This window comes from Medicago sativa, chromosome 4 (genome assembly GCF_051527215.1).
Source record: "Medicago sativa cultivar Bolivia chromosome 4, Bolivia_mono, whole genome shotgun sequence".
In the NCBI taxonomy this organism is placed as follows: domain Eukaryota; kingdom Viridiplantae; phylum Streptophyta; class Magnoliopsida; order Fabales; family Fabaceae; genus Medicago; species Medicago sativa.
The window spans coordinates 91,616,287-91,633,970 of NC_140752.1; the positions used below are offsets into that span (position 1 = coordinate 91,616,287).

At 34.4% G+C, this 17,684-nt stretch overlaps 4 protein-coding genes across 8 annotated transcripts; 2 read left to right on the plus strand and 2 right to left on the minus strand.

The window, feature by feature from the left end:
* Window positions 1-3,177: 3,177 nt before the first annotated feature.
* LOC146933733 (Cupredoxin superfamily protein) lies at window positions 3,178-6,528 on the plus strand. The gene is made up of 5 exons (XM_085705490.1): window positions 3,178-3,576; window positions 3,700-3,792; window positions 4,058-4,264; window positions 4,388-4,570; window positions 5,208-6,528. The coding sequence occupies exons 1-5, from the start codon at window positions 3,289-3,291 to the stop codon at window positions 6,165-6,167; spliced, it is 1,731 nt and encodes a 576-aa protein (XP_085561616.1). The 5' UTR covers window positions 3,178-3,288; the 3' UTR covers window positions 6,168-6,528.
* Window positions 6,529-7,124: 596 nt separating this feature from the next.
* Window positions 7,125-8,988, minus strand: LOC146933734 (uncharacterized). The gene has a single exon (XM_085705491.1). It carries the CDS (start codon window positions 8,739-8,741, stop codon window positions 7,395-7,397), a length of 1,347 nt encoding a protein of 448 aa, XP_085561617.1. The 5' UTR covers window positions 8,742-8,988; the 3' UTR covers window positions 7,125-7,394.
* Window positions 8,989-11,926: 2,938 nt separating this feature from the next.
* PNSL4 (FK506-binding protein 16-2) lies at window positions 11,927-17,441 on the plus strand. 5 transcript variants are annotated; one of them, XM_085705495.1, is made up of 8 exons: window positions 11,927-12,326; window positions 12,417-12,509; window positions 12,597-12,657; window positions 12,735-12,803; window positions 13,258-13,390; window positions 15,251-15,362; window positions 15,457-15,507; window positions 15,869-17,441. In XM_085705495.1, the coding sequence occupies exons 1-5, from the start codon at window positions 11,991-11,993 to the stop codon at window positions 13,338-13,340; spliced, it is 642 nt and encodes a 213-aa protein (XP_085561621.1). In that variant the 5' UTR covers window positions 11,927-11,990; the 3' UTR covers window positions 13,341-13,390; window positions 15,251-15,362; window positions 15,457-15,507; window positions 15,869-17,441. The 5 variants fall into 5 exon arrangements, with proteins under 5 accessions (XP_085561621.1, XP_085561620.1, XP_085561622.1 ...); XM_085705494.1 differs by having other exon boundaries at window positions 15,251-15,507; XM_085705496.1 differs by lacking the exon at window positions 15,869-17,441 and having other exon boundaries at window positions 15,457-15,601.
* Window positions 16,020-16,760, minus strand: LOC146933736 (Heavy metal transport/detoxification superfamily protein). Its single transcript, XM_085705497.1, has 2 exons — window positions 16,598-16,760; window positions 16,020-16,499 (listed from the first exon to the last, which is right to left on the minus strand). Exons 1-2 carry the CDS (start codon window positions 16,758-16,760, stop codon window positions 16,201-16,203), a joined length of 462 nt encoding a protein of 153 aa, XP_085561623.1. The 3' UTR covers window positions 16,020-16,200.
* Window positions 17,442-17,684: the final 243 nt, after the last annotated feature.

Consider the following 17,684-nt stretch of genomic DNA (forward strand, 5'->3'; position numbering starts at 1 on the left):
ATTTTTTATCCCTCTATTTTCACCCACTCATAAATTGATCCTCGTTTAAAATCACTAAGTTTTTCTTGAAAACTAAAACAGGCATCCACTAAAAAAAATAAAACTCATATAACAAACATGGAACAAATCATGTACCTGCTATTGCTTTCAGACGGAAAAGTGTGAGAATGACTTATTCCAAATGCTTACCAAGTTGCCATAACATCTTCCGTTAAGATGACTATCATGTATTCTTCTTTCACATTGGATTCATTGACTCGAGCTTTTCAAAGACTTTATTAAATATACGATCAAGTCAATTTGTTTATAATATTTTAGGAATGCTTAAAAAATGTGAACATCACAATTAATAGAAAAATGTAACTTAATTATAAGAACAATCTTAGAAGGTAGAAAACGCGTTGAACCTCTATCTTAATAAGGACAATCTTCACAGTTTATAATTATATACACAATCAAACAAGTTTATCGCATATATTAATTATATACACAATCAAACAAGTTTATCGCATATATTATGGTTCATCGAAACACACTCTTTAACATTTGACGTATAAGTTTTCTTTAAAAATTCAATATTTAATTACAAGCGATTAATTCTACATTATTTAACGGTAGACTAATTAAATGAGTGAGGTATGAGATATGTGATGTCAATATTTATTTTTGGGTGTTTCTGTTTTGCACGCCTTGTGCGAGATGAATCACTCACGTTGATATAATATATTGCATTTTGACTTGTTCAAAAAAAAATGTGATGTCAATATTTAACATATATTGGAATATGTAAATTTTTTAAATGAATTTCAAATACATCAATGTATTAATTTCTTCGGTTTCACGCAAGAAATACCTTAATTTAATATAAATGATATTGTTCAATTTTTTTTTAATAAAAATGATAATATGTAGGACTTAAAAATTCGTTATCTTAAAATTTTGAATGAAAATGTCTATCATACATTTTGTAAAGTCTTAGTCGTAAGTTGTTGTTGCTTCCAATGTTCTAAATAGAGAAAAAACAAAAAGATACAAAAAAAAAAATGCCGGACAACTACACACTAGTATTATATAGGCTAAAGTGCAAATTTGGCCCCCTATCTTTCAAAAAGTTGCGATTTTGGACCCATAAGTTTGAAAACTACAATTTTGGTCCCCTATGTTTTAACCCCTTTGCATATTTGGTCCTTTTGGTCAATTTTGACCAAGTCAACGCATACGTGGCATGCCACGTGTGTAATTAATTAATTAAAAAAAATAAAAAATCGAAAAAATCAATTTTTAAATAAAATAAATGAAAAAAATAATAAAAAATTCTGGAAAAATGAAAAATAATAAAAAAATACTAAAAAATTCTGGAAAAATTAAAAATAATAAAAAATATTAAAAAATTCTGGAAAAATGAAAAATAATGAAAAAATAAAAAAATTTCCAGATTTTAAATTAAATAAATGAAAAAAAATCCAGAAAATCAATTTTTAAATTAAATAAATGAAAACAATAATAATAAATAATTAAAAAATAATGAAAAAATTCGAAAAAAATACGGAAATTTTTTTAAAAAATCTATCAAATTTGAAATTATTTTTTTCGAATTTTTTTTTCAGAATTTTTTTCAAATTTTTTCCATAATCTTTTACAGAATTTTCTAATGTTGAAAATTTGACATTCTAAAGGCGCAAGGAAACGAAAAAAGTATACACAAAAACACCGACGAGAATACAACTTGGCCACAAATTTGGTACATATTTCTTCTTTAGGGAAATGAATGTTTCCATGACATTACTTTTTCGAATAAGTGATTCTTGGAATTTTCGATGAATTTTTGTGAAATTTTTTTCGTTTTTTTTAATCATATTTATTAATATTTTTATTTTTCAAGAATATATTTCATTTTTATGTAATATTTTTTTGTTTTTTAAATTTTTTCATTATTTTTCATTTTTCCAGAATTTATTTCATTTTTTTGTAATATTTTTTCATTATTTTTTTCGTTTTTTAAAAAATCTGGAAAATTTGACATTATTTTTTTTCGAATTTTTTCATTATTTTAAAATTTTTTATTATTATTTTTTTCATTTATTTAATTTAAAAATTGATTTTCTGGATTTTTTTTTCATTTATTTAATTTAAAATCTGGAAATTTTTTATATATATTTTTTTATTTTTTATTTTTCCAGAATTTTTTATTATTTTTTTCATTTATTTTATTTTAAAATTGATTTTTTCGATTTTTAATTTTTTTAATTAATTAATTACACACGTGGCATGCCACGTATGCGTTGACTTGGTCAAAATTGACCAAAAGGACCAAATATGCAAAGGGGCTAAAACATTGGGGACCAAAATTGTAGTTTTCAAACTTAGGGGGCCAAAATCGCAACTTTTTGAAAGATAGGGGGCCAAAGTTGCACTTTAGCCTATTATATAAAGACTTTCAAATATTTATTTTGACCAAAGCTTTTGAGTATGTTAAGAAATTTATATATTAAAAAAATATTTTAAACTTATATAAATTTTAAAAAATTATTGACTTGCACATTTGCATGGTTGTTAAACATAACACACACTATCATGTTAGTGACATAAATATTAATTATGTATCGATATAATAACTAAATTGATAGAGCAGAAAAGATTTTTTTAACGTTTATAATAAAGTTAAAAATTGAGTTGGTACTATATTTCAATGAAGCTTCATCAAGATTAAATTTGTTTATTAAATGTCAAAACAGGCCATACAAAAAAAAAAATATATCATCTTGGGACATACCAAAATCAAACAACTCTATTGACAACCTTTTTTTTTCTTTTTTAATTGGATAATAACAATAGAGAGATAAAAGGAATGAGAGAGAATAAAAGTACAACGAGAACATAAGAGAGAAAGTTGTCACAAAAATTGTTTCAAAGTGGTTGTTCAAATATCATTTCTCCTTTCTAATCCATACAGTTTGAAATTCATAATCTGAATCCCAAAGGAAACTCCGAGGCAAATCCTCCAGAAAAACACGCTAAGAAAAGAACACATGAAAATATCAATTTGGGAAACTTCAAAATTCAATCACCAGCTTAGTTTGACCAAGTTGAGCCAACTATATAATAATAATATACATTTATTATAAAAGTTCAACATGTCACACACTATTTAAAGGCAATCAATCCCACTTCACAAATGTACAAAAAAGTTCAATTGATAATATCAACATATTTCTAAACTTTCACACTATTTTTTCCCTTGAGTTCTCTCTCACAACACAACTACTACACATCCTTAACAATCTAGACATGGTTCAACTTCAACTAAGCCTAAGGGCAGCACCAAAATTATTGTTTCTATGTTTCTTTCTAATTCTGGTGAATTTCCACAAAGCTGAGGCTGGTGTTAGACATTATAAATGGGAGGTGAAGTATGATTATAGGTCCCCTGATTGTTATAAGAAACTTGTTATAACCATTAATGGAAAGACTCCAGGACCTACCATTCAAGCACAAGAGGGTGATACTGTTGTAGTTGAAGTTAACAACAAATTGCTCACAGAAAACCTTGCTATCCATTGGCATGGTATTAGACAGGTTGGCCTTTACTAGTCCAAAATATTTTAAATTATAATATGAATAAATATAAAATTAGATAAAAAAAACTATTTGGTGCTTAATGATTAATATATAATGACTGATGTGGTTTGTGTATGACAGATTGGAACTCCTTGGTTTGATGGAACAGAAGGGGTGTCTCAATGTCCTATACTACCTGGAGACACCTTTGTTTATCGATTTGTTGTTGATAGGGTAAGTTGTCAAAATGAAAAGATGAATGAATTCGTGCATGTTTAGAATCAATATGAGTTTGAGACCATGATTTTATTGAAGCTTTAAAGTGTAGTTTTCGTCAAATCTTAGTGACACACCATGATTTTGCCAAATTCACTGTTGATCAAACATGATCTATTCATTGATCCATTGCTTTTCAATTTCAACACTAACAAACAATATTTATATAATCAATCATAGCATAAAAATTATATCTAATTTGGTTACATATTTAATGTTACAGCCTGGTACATACCTTTATCATGCTCACTATGGAATGCAAAGGGAAGCAGGAGTATATGGAATGATTCGTGTGGCACCTAATGACCCTGAACCTTTTTCTTATGACTTTGATAGAAGCATTATTTTGAATGATTGGTACCATAAGAGTACTTATGAACAATCTGCTGGATTGTCTGCAATTCCTTTTCAATGGGTGGGGGAACCAGATGTAAGAATTAGATGGATATACTAATCAGAAAAATACAAATTCAAAATCTTATATCTTAATTATCTTTCTTCAATTGTCTAATTGCTGGTTTTATTGTTTCTTTGTATATTTGGGTTCCCTCAGTCACTTCTGATTCATGGAAAAGGAAGATACAACTGTTCGTTAGCACCAAGCTTACTTGCTGGTGTTTGTAACTCATCAAATCCTGAATGCTCTCCCTTTTCGCAAACAGTCGTCTCAGGAAAAACATACAGAATTAGAGTTGCTAGCTTGACTGCTTTATCAGCACTTAGTTTCCAAATAGAGGTAATCATTCATTCACTCAATTATTCTAAGTATCATTCAAGTTTTTAAACAAGGTCTGCGACAATAATCTCAGTTGAGACACCATGGTTTTTGATGTATGCACAACAATGTTGTAAAAATCGGACCGACTGGTTTCACTGGAAACCAGCTGGTGCAACACATGGTTCAGCCGCAGACAATTCACACTTGCAGCCCTATAGAACCGATAGAACCAGGTTGAACTGCGTTTCAACCACAATTGGTTCAACCAGTCTGGCTTCTTTATAAAAAATATACATTTTTAATGTCTATTTATTTATTTATTTATTTATTTATTTATTTATTTATTTATTTATTTATTTCTTAGTCATATTATTGAACCACAATTTAGGGTTAAGGGTCAAGGCTAAACCGATTAAACCAATTGAACCATGATCCAAAAGTCTCACTCGTTTGATCACCGGTCTAGTTTTGATCACATTGATCTACTATCACAGAATGACTACGACTACCATTAAGGCCACATCAGTCACATACGATTCTTTGCAATATCAAAAGATTGTGACCCGACTATTACCAAAATTTAACCTCGTTTAATTTTTCTCACTCTTTACATCCAGAACTAGTTTTGACATGTTTGTAAATTGTAATAATGCAGGGCCATAACATGACTGTTGTTGAAGCAGATGGACACTATGTTGATCCTTTTGTGGTTAAGAATCTCTACATATACTCAGGTGAAACATACTCAGTTCTAGTCAAAACTGATCAAGACCCATCAAGAAACTACTGGATCACCTCAAATGTTGTCAGCAGAAACAGGACAACCCCGCCTGGTTTAGGCATTTTTAACTACTACCCAAACCATCCAATGAGGTCGCCACCAACATCTCCACCATCTCCACCAGCTTGGGACAATGTTGAGTCAAGACATACTCAAAGCCTTGCAATCAAAGCTCACCAAAATTACACAATCAAACCTCCAACAACCTCAGATAGAGTCATAGTTTTGCTCAACACACAAAACACTATAGACGGTGTTCGTCATTGGTCTGTTAACAACGTATCATTTTTCCTACCTCACACCCCTTATCTTGTTGCACTTAAAGAGAATATAACTGGTGAATTCAACCAAACACCTCCACCTGATGGCTATGATTTTAATAATTATGATATTTTCAGCGTGGCTAACAACACAAATGCTACTTCTAGCAATGGAATTTATAGGCTGAAGTTCAATACAACTGTGGATATTATACTACAAAATGCAAACACTATGAATAAAAATAATAGTGAGACACATCCATGGCATCTTCATGGACATGATTTTTGGGTACTTGGATATGGAAAGGGTAAGTTTGATGTGAACAAAGACCCAAAAAATTATAATTTGGTGAACCCCATTATGAAGAATACTGTGCCAGTGCACTCATTTGGTTGGACTGCTTTGAGGTTTCGATCGGATAATCCTGGTGTTTGGGCTTTTCATTGTCATATAGAGTCTCATTTCTATATGGGAATGGGAGTGGTTTTTGAAGAAGGAATTGAAAGGGTTGGGAAGCTACCTTCATCCATCATGGGTTGTGGCAAAAGCAAAGGCTTCTTAGGCCATAATTAAACAAGCAATTTCAATTTTTCCTATGTTACTTTAGAACATACAAATTAGCTTTAAGCTCGGTTTAAACCAATTCTTTTCTTACTCCAAAAGAATCATCATGATATATTTTAATATTTTTTAAATTTTAGTCTTATACAACTGGCCTCATTGTGTAAATTGTAAAGTGTAATTGTAATGATTCCTCAGACTCTTTTCTGTAAAAAATGGTTAGAGCAACTCAAAATTGCATAATTGCAGTAGACTGCCACTTCTCTAGTCTCCTCCAGTTACTGTCACTGCCAACTTTCACATGAGTTACATACCAACTTTACAAAGTCAATCCCTTAGCTATATCTTTGACCAAGTAGCTACTTCTATGCAAGCTATCTCCTGTCATTTTCAATACCTACCATTTATTTATTGTATTTTTTTGGTCAAATATGATATGCACCAGCTAGCCCACCATACAGCTGGAATTTTGGATTACCTTCTAATCTAGGAAAGTTTTTTAGATCAACATAGATTTATTATTTGCCTAAAAAGTGTTACCACTGGTCAAGCAATCCTATTTAAGTACTTCAAAAAAAAAAAGCAATCCTATTTAAGTAACTTCAGAGAAAATTTGTAGCTCATTATTAAAGTATATAGCCAGCCTAAGAAATAACAGTTTGGTAGAAGGATTCCTTCCTCCCAACTAGAATTAATCAGTTAGAAGGATTCCTTCCTCCCATTAAATACCTTTCAAAATGTACTAATCATTAACCTTTGCATAATCAAACGAATATTTAGAAGGATTCATTGCACACTTATTTAACATTTGTAAATAAATTTCAAATGGACTCGTTCAATTTGACTAGTTACTAAATCATTTAACCCAAAAATTATCTCTGGACTTGAAATATAGCAACTTGGAAGCCAACAAGAACGCGCTAAGCAGAAAACATGAATTGATAAACAAGATAATCTCAAGAAAATCTGTAAAGACTAAATCCACAAATTGTTTTATTAAAGAACTATTTAAGCAACATAGTGTAGATGGATAATAGTGTGAATTAACTACAAATTCAGAGTTTCACTTCATGAGACAAAGAAGTGCAGCACAAACTAAAAAGAACTAAGCAATGGTGTGAATTAGCTACATTAGATGGACAACAGTGTAAACTTATTTGCTGCAAATTTCATATAGTTTCACTTCAGCAGAGAAAGAAGTAAACCGAGATCTTCATCATCATCGAAGCATCACTACACTCACAGGCCATGGTGATCTTCAATCTCAACCATTGGCCTGACCTGAGGCATGGGAGACACACCTGCTACAGCAGTGACATCAGCAGCACAGCCACCACGTCCATCAAGAGCAGAGCAGGTTTCTTCCGTCGCTGGACCTGCAGAATCTGATACAGTCGACGCTCCGGCTCCAACACCCGCTCCTTCCGACGCTCCTTCACCTCCTAAGATAGTATCATAAGCAGCCGCAATAGGATTGATATGCGGAAAAGGCAAATACACGCTGTGCACAACTATCTTCACATTGCGGATGACGTCAGCAACCTTAACTCTCACATAGTTAATCCTCATCGGCGCTAATGTAACTCCTCCGCCGGAAGTAGTGATCAGAAGCGGCTGACCTCGCTCCAATGTAGGCAGAGCAGTTCCAACCGGAAGCTTCTCAAGATCGGCGATTGACAAGTAATGATTCGGTATGATATGGAATCGCACATTGCTGATATACGATTGAGAACCGGAGAATATAGAAAGATCATCAACGGCGAAAATAGTCATGTTGTTGAGAGTCATGAGCTCTGCGTATTTTACCTTCATTGCAAGGGAGAGGATGCTGAAACCGTTATTACGGAGCCTGAGCATTGCATCTCGTAGCATGAGGCGCATAATAGCAGGAAGCACGGTGGCGCCGGGAGTGTGAACGTGAGCACTGGAACGGTGATCAGGATGAAGCGGAAAGGAGAGTGAAGTCATTCTCTCAACGTCGCAAGAAAACGGAGAAAGCGTAGAGGCGAAACCTTGAAGACCGTGAACAACAACCATTCCGTTGTTGAATAGATCCGGTTGAGTAATCTCAACGCCTCCGATGAAGACTTTTGGAGCACCGCCGGAAGTGTTGTTCGGATGAATCGACTCGGAAGTGACGGTTACGCAACGGCCGGGACTGAGAGTCTCGATCTTGGTGCCAAAAGCAAGACGCCGGAGATATTCGATGGTGAATATACCTGGAACGATGTGTTCACGGAGGAGATTCGGAACAGAGCAAGAAAAGCAAGTGCGAAGTGATGCATCAGAGGGAGCGAAAATGGTGAAAGGACCGGTCCAAGCAGGGGAAGTGGTGGTTGCAGAGTCGGAGAGCGACGGAGCGGCGGTTGCAAGCTCGTGAAAACCGAGATGAGACAAGATCGGTGGAAGTAATGCAGTGTGAGAGAAGAAGGAATGTTCTTGAAGATCGTGTGGAGGTGGCGGTGGGAATGAAGCTTCGATTCCTTCAGTGGCGGTGACCTCGTCACCGGAAAGCATGGCGGTGAAGAAAATTGCGAAGAAGAGCATCGAGAATCGCAGAGAGGAAAAGGTTGAAGAGTTTTCCATGGCGGTGAAGAAGATTTCAAGTCTCAAGAGAGTGAATTCGAGTGTGAAATGAATCAAATGAAGATGAAATGCAGGGTGAAGTATTTATATACGCGCGCGCGGGGAAATGAAACGGTAAGAAGAGAGTATTGTAAGCGTGTGAGTTTGTTACGCGGTTGTTATAGATTTAAACGTTTTCGAATCTTTGGAGATGTAAGCGTGCGAAAGATATTTTTATCTTATTTTATCTTTACCTTTTAAAATGAAACGAGAATAGGCTTCTAAATAGAGCAGGTAGATTAACTTTAGCATCTTCTGTTTTATCCTCCATCCCTACTTACTACATGCAGATCAACTGGCTTCCTCAAAACATCTGTGATAGCATTGATCAGACAACTAGGAATTTTCTTTGGAAAGGAAATAATAACACGGGAATCCATCTGGTGAATTGGAAGAGAGTCACTAGTCAAAAGCAAAATGGTGGGCTGGGTATCCGAACTTCAAGAGAGGCGAACACTTGCTTACTTGGGAAACTGGTATGGGATATGGTTCAATCAACAGATAAGTTGTGGGTTCACATTCTCGCTAACAAATATGCTTCAGGTCCGAATATTCTTCATGCTTCAGCCAACAACAGTAGTTCTCCCATTTGGTCCTCCATTATCAAAGCCAAGAATGTCCTCCAAAATGGATATGTTTGGAGGGCTGGTTCAGGTTCCACATCATTTTGGTTCGGCATCTGGAGCTCTTTCAGTCCCATTGGAGCGCAGGTTCCCATCATAGACATACATGATACTCACCTTACAGTTCGTGATGTCTTCACTCAATCCGGGCAGCATTCGCAGGCGCTTTATACCAATATCCCGCAACCAATTGCTGATTTCATAAATAACACCCACTTCAAGTTTCAAGATAGAGTCAAAGATACTTTCATTTGGGAGCATAACACTAATGGTACCTACACCGCCAAAAGTGGTTACGCTTGGCTTCTCGAAAGCACCAACCCAACTGTCGTTCCTACTACTCTGAGTTCTTGGAATTGGATATGGAAGTTGAAGATTCCTGAAAAATTCAAGTTACTCATATGGCTCGCCTGTCACAACGCGATTCCCACGCTTTCTTTGCTTCAGCACCGTCACATGGCGCCATCTGCTACTTGTCCGAGATGTGGTGAAGATGATGAAACTCTTCTGCATTGCCTCAGAGACTGCAGCTACTCTAAAACCATCTGGACTAAGCTCGGGTATACAGCTCAGGAATTCTTCACCGAAACTGCTCACAGCTGGCTGCGTGATAATGCAACGAAATCAAATTCTGCCATCTTCCTTGCAGGCCTCTGGTGGTCGTGGAGACACCGTAATCAAATGTGTCTCAGTCATGATACCTGGTCCATAACCAGAATTCTCTGTCACATCTATAATACGGCTGCTTCAATAGACAGAGCCTTTCATGTTGCGTCTGCCATTTCTTCCGACCGTCTGGTTCGCTGGAATAACAACGACTACAATTGTCTTGTACTTAATGTGGATGGAAGTTGTTTGGGTACTCCTTCTCGAGCTGGATATGGAGGCATCATTAGGAATTCTGCAGGTTTTTACATCACGGGATTCTCAGGTTATATTGCAGCTTCTACTGACATTTTGTTTGCTGAACTTACTGCCATTCATCGCGGTCTTCTCCTGGCAGTGGAATCAGATTTTGAGGATTTGGTTTGTTACTCGGACTCTATGATTTCCATTAAAGTTGTCAATGAGCAGGACTCACACTTCCATGCCTATGCTGTTCTTATCCAAGAAATTAAGGACCTCCTTTCCTCAAGAAACTTCTCCATCCATCATTGCCTCAGAGAAGGGAACCAATGCGCCGACTTCTTTGCAAAGTTAGGAGCAAACTCTAATGAAGAATTCACTTCTCATGCTACTCCTCCAACTGACCTCCTCCCTCTGATCCGGAACGACGCTATGGGGACCTTGTTCTCCAGAGTTTAGGCTTTTCTTTTTTCTGTTGTTTTCGTTTTTTTTCTTCTTTTGTTAGCTTTGTAACCAAAAAAAGAAAAATAAAGCTCTTTTTTTCTATGGAGAAAAATTAAGCTCTTTTTTTTTCATTTTTATGGAGGATAATAATTAAGCTCTTTTTTTTTTATGGAAAAAACTAAGCTCTTATCTGCCCTATATATTTTATTTATATATTAATATCAATATTATCTTAACTGCGAAGATTAATCTCTCGAGTCTTGTAGTACCCAAATAAACGGTAAACTTTTCAAAAGTGTTTAAATGTTGCTGCACTAGATTCAAACACATGACTTAGGTTAAGTTAGAAGAGATACATATCTTTTCATCTAAACACTTTTGGTTATATGTTTTTAGTCATATATCAATGAGTAACTATGGGTGATTAATTTTTTTAAAATGCAAACGTGTCTATATTTTTTTCATATATCAATAAGGAGTCATCTAAAGCCTACAAATACTATAAACAAATTTAACGTAAAGTCTTCCTTAACAATTTCAACAAGTTATATTGCTCATATTTGAGAGCATTTTACGTCTCATTTGGAAATCATTCTCTAATATTATGCAAAGGCGAAAGAGATTGAGTTTGGGCTTAGTAACAATGGCATATTTTTCTTATCGTATCTTGTAGTTTAGTTTTAATTTGGTTGATAAAAGAAAAACTGCAGACTAAACTGAACCGCATTGTGAAAACTGCAGACTAAACTGAACCGCATAGTTGAGTCAAAAAATTGTCCAAATATATTCGAAGCAAATTCAGTTTTTGACGGTTTTCAACTTATACAGGTTTTGGAGATAGGGTGGAAAGAGAAAGGTAAAATTACAATCTTAACCCCTTAACTTAATTTTGGGTAATAGTTTGGTCCTTTATTTTGTTTTTCATTTCAATTTTTTAGGTCATTTGCGTATTTTTATTTTCTTATGGCCTCTCAATTTTCAAATACATGGTCTTTTGCATATGAATATTAGATTTGAAGTTTGGAAATTCTTACGCAAAGAACCAAAATTACAAAATTGAAATGAAAAAAAGATAATGGCCAAATTATTATCTTAAGTTAAGGGGCTGAAATCTAATTTTGCCTATAGAAACTTGCAGTTTTTTTTTTTTTTTTTGAGTGATATATATTGATTATTTTAGATTAATTTGAGCCACATGGTGTAGAAAGGATGGTATGCCAAATGGAGTTACTCATATCATCACTCTTTGATATATCCTTAAGAGAACTATATACACACACACACCCTAAGATAGAAAATGGCACTCTCATTCTCACTCTGTTCAGGCGCAACCGTTCATAACCGTTTTCCTTCTTGTATGAAATTGAATGGTAAAAGCTATAAAGTATCCAATAAGGTGTTATGCTCAGCACGTAACGGTAACGAAAAGAAGCCGTTAGTTGGAATTGGTATTGGGATTGTAGCAGCATGGGTAATGGGATTAACGGCGTTGGATGCGGATGCAACGAGAATTGAATACTATGCTACTGTGGGAGAGCCAATGTGTGAGCTTAATTATGTTAAATCTGGGCTTGGTTATTGCGATTATGTTGAGGGTTTTGGTGATGAAGCTCCTTTAGGAGAGCTTATTGATGTAAGTTGTTTATTACTCTTACTCGTTTTCTATATGCAAAAATTCAATTAGTGAATTAACAAGTGATATTTTTACTATTATACATTGCAGATTCACTATACTGCTAGATTCGCCGATGGAATAGTATTTGATAGTAGTTATAAACGTGCTAGGCCACTCACTATGCGTATTGGTGTTGGCAAGGTAGATAAGTTTTACTTGCTGTTAATTCTTTTTGTTATTTCTTGTTTTTGTTGAGTTTGGACTTATAAGGGTGAATGTGAATTTCAGGTAATTAGGGGATTGGATCAGGGAATTTTGGGGGGTGAAGGCGTACCTCCAATGCGGATAGGTATTAAATTAAATCTAACATATTTGATGCAGATAGGTATATGACACTTGCTAAATTTATTTACTATTTTTACTTAGGTGGGAAACGCAAACTCATGATTCCTCCATTGTTAGCGTATGGTCCTGAACCTGCAGGCTGCTTCTCAGGTTTCATTCATTATTAATTTACTGCATTATTATGTGATTTGCTACTAAACATGGATAACTACTTTAATCAAACGTAAAACTAAAAAATGTAGCAGACACTTGGATGAAGAAATGAAACATTAATCATGTATTTGGTCATATCCATTGTGCGTACGCCCCCCCGGTATATTTTCTACCAATGTAAAACAAGCAGCTACAGTGCTATGGAATTCAAATAAATTGCTATTGATTCATGATATGCTGTTTAGAACAAAGTGTTGTCAAATACTAGCTATGAAACAATGTAGCTTAGTAGAATTTGAGCAAACTGCTATATTCCGCAATCTACAATTGAAAAGACCATGGATTTTATTAGGCTGGGAAGATATTGAATGCAACATTATTATTATCAGAAGAAGAAAAGGAGAATCATTAAATATGTTAGATTTTGACAGTTTTGTCATTGATTCAATAGGTGACTGCAATATACCGGGCAATGCAACTCTTCTGTATGATATTAAATTTGTTGGTCTTTATTCGGGCAATCGAAGTCAATGAAGTCAAAATTGATCGGATACATATACGCATATGAACCGCACATGGATTGGGTGAGTTTCCTGATCTTTTGAGAATATTTTGTTCTTAGATTAGATAGACGAATACTACCTAGCACTCAGATTGTTTTATCCAGCTTACTTTCTGTTTGCTCTGCAGCTAAACATGTTTGTTTTCTTTTCACATTATCATAATTGTAAGAAAATGCTTCCAATATTGACCATGTCATGTAATCAGGAAGCTTTTATGCATTTCTAAGTATATGCAGAACCTTCATGATAAAACACAGTATGCAACATTAAAATTTGCTGACACACATGATCATGGTTAAAGCATATGCTACTTAAAATTTTGACACAGGGTCCTTTGTGAACATTTTTCTTGTGCATCATGGAAAATGATGTTTGAACTCAGATGCAAACTAGTTAAATTCATCATCATTAACCTTATCCCAGTGGCTTGGCTTATTCGTCAAATTTACAACACTATACTGTTTGACAACCGAGTGGTATTTAAGATGAATGGGGTTTTGTTTATAATCTAATCGATCTTTTATAAAGTTGCATCAGATAATCTACTCAGATAGAAGTAGACTTGCATATTTATAAACTAATTTTTTCTATGGAATAATAAAATGCCTTTAAAACTACAATGATATGCTGGTATCTATGCATTCTCTGGTCTTGATTATCTAAAAATAGGTATAATCATTATTTTTAATAATTTTTTTGACTGGTTATTTTTAATTGTTTAGAGTAATGAAATGGACTTTTTTTGCTGGTGAGTGTGGATCGACTTGTTAGGCAGATTCTCCTTCCTGGTTCCAGCTCTCTCAAATTACTATTCCTGTTTAGTGCAGTCGGACATAATTCACCTGAATAGAATACCCCTTTTAAGAGTAAAGAGGATCCAACCCTGGTGCAGTGATATATATTAGACAAGGCTGGTGTATCTATGCACATAACATGATGAAACTTTTTGTATCTATTGTAAATGTAATTTTCAATATTGCACTCTGAATGATGAATTAGTTAATTCTTTATATGATAAATGTCATCCCTATTACTTGTATCTTTAATCCTTTTGATCTTCTTCCTCTGTGTGCCGTCTGCAATGAAATGCCAAAGATGAATCATGATTTTGGATGGTTAACAAAATGAATAGTTAAAATGTACAATTTCTTGGCAACTATGTTGACTTGATCAACCATTCTTTGGGTTTATCATTAGAAATATGTTCCTAATGATATCCTAAATTGTATGCTAATTTGCTTTAGAGTATTGTTCAATTTGGTAGGCAAAATTCTGGTGAATCCTCTAGTCTATTCGGCTCAATTTACAATAACAAGAACCATCATCTGCATAATTTTGTTGAATCCTCTAGTCTGCACTGCCCTGAGTTACATGTGCCTTTACACTTTCTTTGTTAGAGCATCTCCAATGGGGGGTCCTTACTTAACAAGGACCACTCCCCGTTAAGGACCCTCCATTGGAGGAAGAAAAATTGTGTCCCCGTTAAGGAACGGGCAACTATATAAGGACTCTCTCTCTCCTGAGTAACTAACGGGTCCCACGTTTAAAAAAGTAATAAAATGTGTACTACTTGGTCCCACTTGCATAAAGAAGTAATAAAATGTGTACTACTTGGTCCCACTTGCATAAAGAAGTAATAAAATGTGTACTACTTGGTCCCACTTGTAAAAATGAGTAATAGATAAATTATTTTTGTTTAATATGTAAAGATAGTGAGACATATTTAAATACTTTTCATTGGAGTCCTTATTAGTGTATTGTCATTGGAGTCATTGAGTCCTTAATAGGTACTTTTATTAAAAAATTATAAATAAGTGATGTGTCACGTGGGGTCTATTTAAGGAGTCCTTATTAGGGAACTACCATTGTGGATGCTCTTAGGATCTGGCAAAGGAATAGGGAAAACAGGAAAAGGGGAAAAGGGATAAAGCTAATTTCTGCTTCACGTTGATTAAAAGAAAAGGATATGCCTTCCTTGAAAATTGTTTTACTTGTTAGCTCCTACTTCTTTTGTTTGGAATTTAATTTCAACAATGTATGCTTTTTCATTACTAGTCCCAATTGAGACGCTCAAAGTTTTTTCCTAGGTGAAGAGAGGGGCCAAATGTTCCAGAACTAGGGAGCAAGCAATCGTGCAGGTTAGGCAAAATGAAATGCCAAATGCTGATAATTTTTATACTATTGGAAAATGAGTGAACCTGAACCCTATAACTTTTGAGCCTTTAACAGTTACATGCACCCTCCTTTATGTGTGCCCTTCATTTTTTTATTATGGTGTGACCTGACCTTCATTAAGAACTAAGAAGTATTGAGGTTGCGTGTTTTCCCCCCTCCTATAGTGATCTAATTACTATTTTTCCTCCTCAACTCCAATCACACAAGAAAAGTTAAAAACTTTAATCACACATTCAGACATGTTTTCTTTATTTACCATTTCAACCCTGCAGGCCCTATTTATTTGCAATTCATATGATTGTTTTACTTTTCTACCCAATCCAGCTTTCCTTTCTGGGAGAAAGAAGGACATACTAGCAAAGACAAACAATTTCCTATCCTAGGTCAAGTCCAACCAAAATTAGCTACTGTAAAACTATAAGCAGGTACAGTATACAGTTCTGGAACACTTAACAAAATTAGGAAATAAAAGCAATGATAACAGCAACGTCTCTTCTCATCCTTTTTCATGTTAAGAAAAGTCCATAATGTAGGAAAACAAAAGCTTGAAAATTGACCAGAAAAAGTAAACTAGAAAAATTTAAAAACATACTAGATTAAAATTTGAAAAATTTACAGTGCCAAGCTTAGAAAGAAAGAAAAAACATATTTTTTGTCTACATGATAGAACATGCATTTGGGTTTTCATCACTGAAAATGTTAACATAAGGGTCTTCATATCTTGTCAGGGTTCCAGTGGTTGGAGCATTCTCCTCTCTCCTCACATAACCAGGAGGAGCCCTCTTGTCATAAGAAGAAACAGCATATGGTTGAGCCACCAAGTTATATGGCACATAAGGCCAAATTTCAGCCTTCTTCCCTGTTGACTTAGCCCTCTTCAGCACCTTGTTTTGATCCACAAACCCAGTTACTGTCACTTTTTGCTGTTTACGGTTTATTTCCACTGATTGTACCCCTGCAATCACCATTTCATTTCAGCAACTTCATGTTGAAAATGTCACAGGTAAAATGATTATATAAAATGATGAAAAGTTGAAAAGAATGTGACTTTACCACTTAGTGAAGATAGGGTTTTCTTGACCTTAAGCTCACAACCATCACAGTCCATTCTAACCTTTAGCTCTACAGTTTGTAACTGCTTCTTCTTCTTCTTGAGGTGGTGGTGGCCACTGCTCACTAGATCAGACAAATATTCCAAAGTGCCACCAACTCCCATTTCTGTATATTCAAAGTAAAATGGTTACTGAAATGGTATATACATGAAAATAAAATGAACACATCTTGCTAATTTATATAGAACTTCTTTAGTGTCTCAAACAAGACAAAAACTATAGACTAGAGATAACTTAAGTAGATTCAAAAAGGGTTTTTATGAGAGTTGTACAGGGGAGCATGTATGTGGTTTGTAGGTGGATTTTGTCTTAAATTTATAGAGGTGTATTTTTTTATTGGGAGTTCTGAAACAGAACATGCTACAAGGAACTTTCTTTCTGAAAAAAATGGATTCCTTCCTTACCTTGTAATTATGGATAAATAATGCTGCTCTTGTGAAGAGCTTTTTTTGGGTGAGTTTTGTGAAGAGCTTCTTTACTTTGGTTTGAGCTTGTATGCCAGGCCTACTTATAGATAGAGGCATTGCTTTAATATGATTCAAACAGAGGAAGGTAGCGGGCCCCACCAACACCAGTCCGTAAACAAAAAAGTGTCTTTTGGTACTCTTGGTTTTGCCTACTTTTTCACTTTTAACTTTATTTTTTCTGAGGATTTTTTTTTTTTTATTTGTCATTTTATGCATTGTAATAAAATTCAAAATTAATCTACAAAACTAGAAGGACATTGTATTCGATGTTTTCTTTAAATTCATATACAGTTCCTCATTTCATAAGGAAGAAACAAATCCATGGTTATATTTTTCTAATACACATTTTTTGGTTTGTTGAAATTTATATGAACTTTTTAATATTTTGTGGGATCTATTTATTTAAAATCAACAACTAAAAGCGAGCGCGTTGAAAAATGCAGGTTAGCCACATAGAGTTTATTATTGAATTGAAACATTTACAACCGTGGGATCATCCGCATTACCATGTGTCGGCATTGTATACGTGCTTTTTGTTCTACTTGGGACATAAACTCAAAT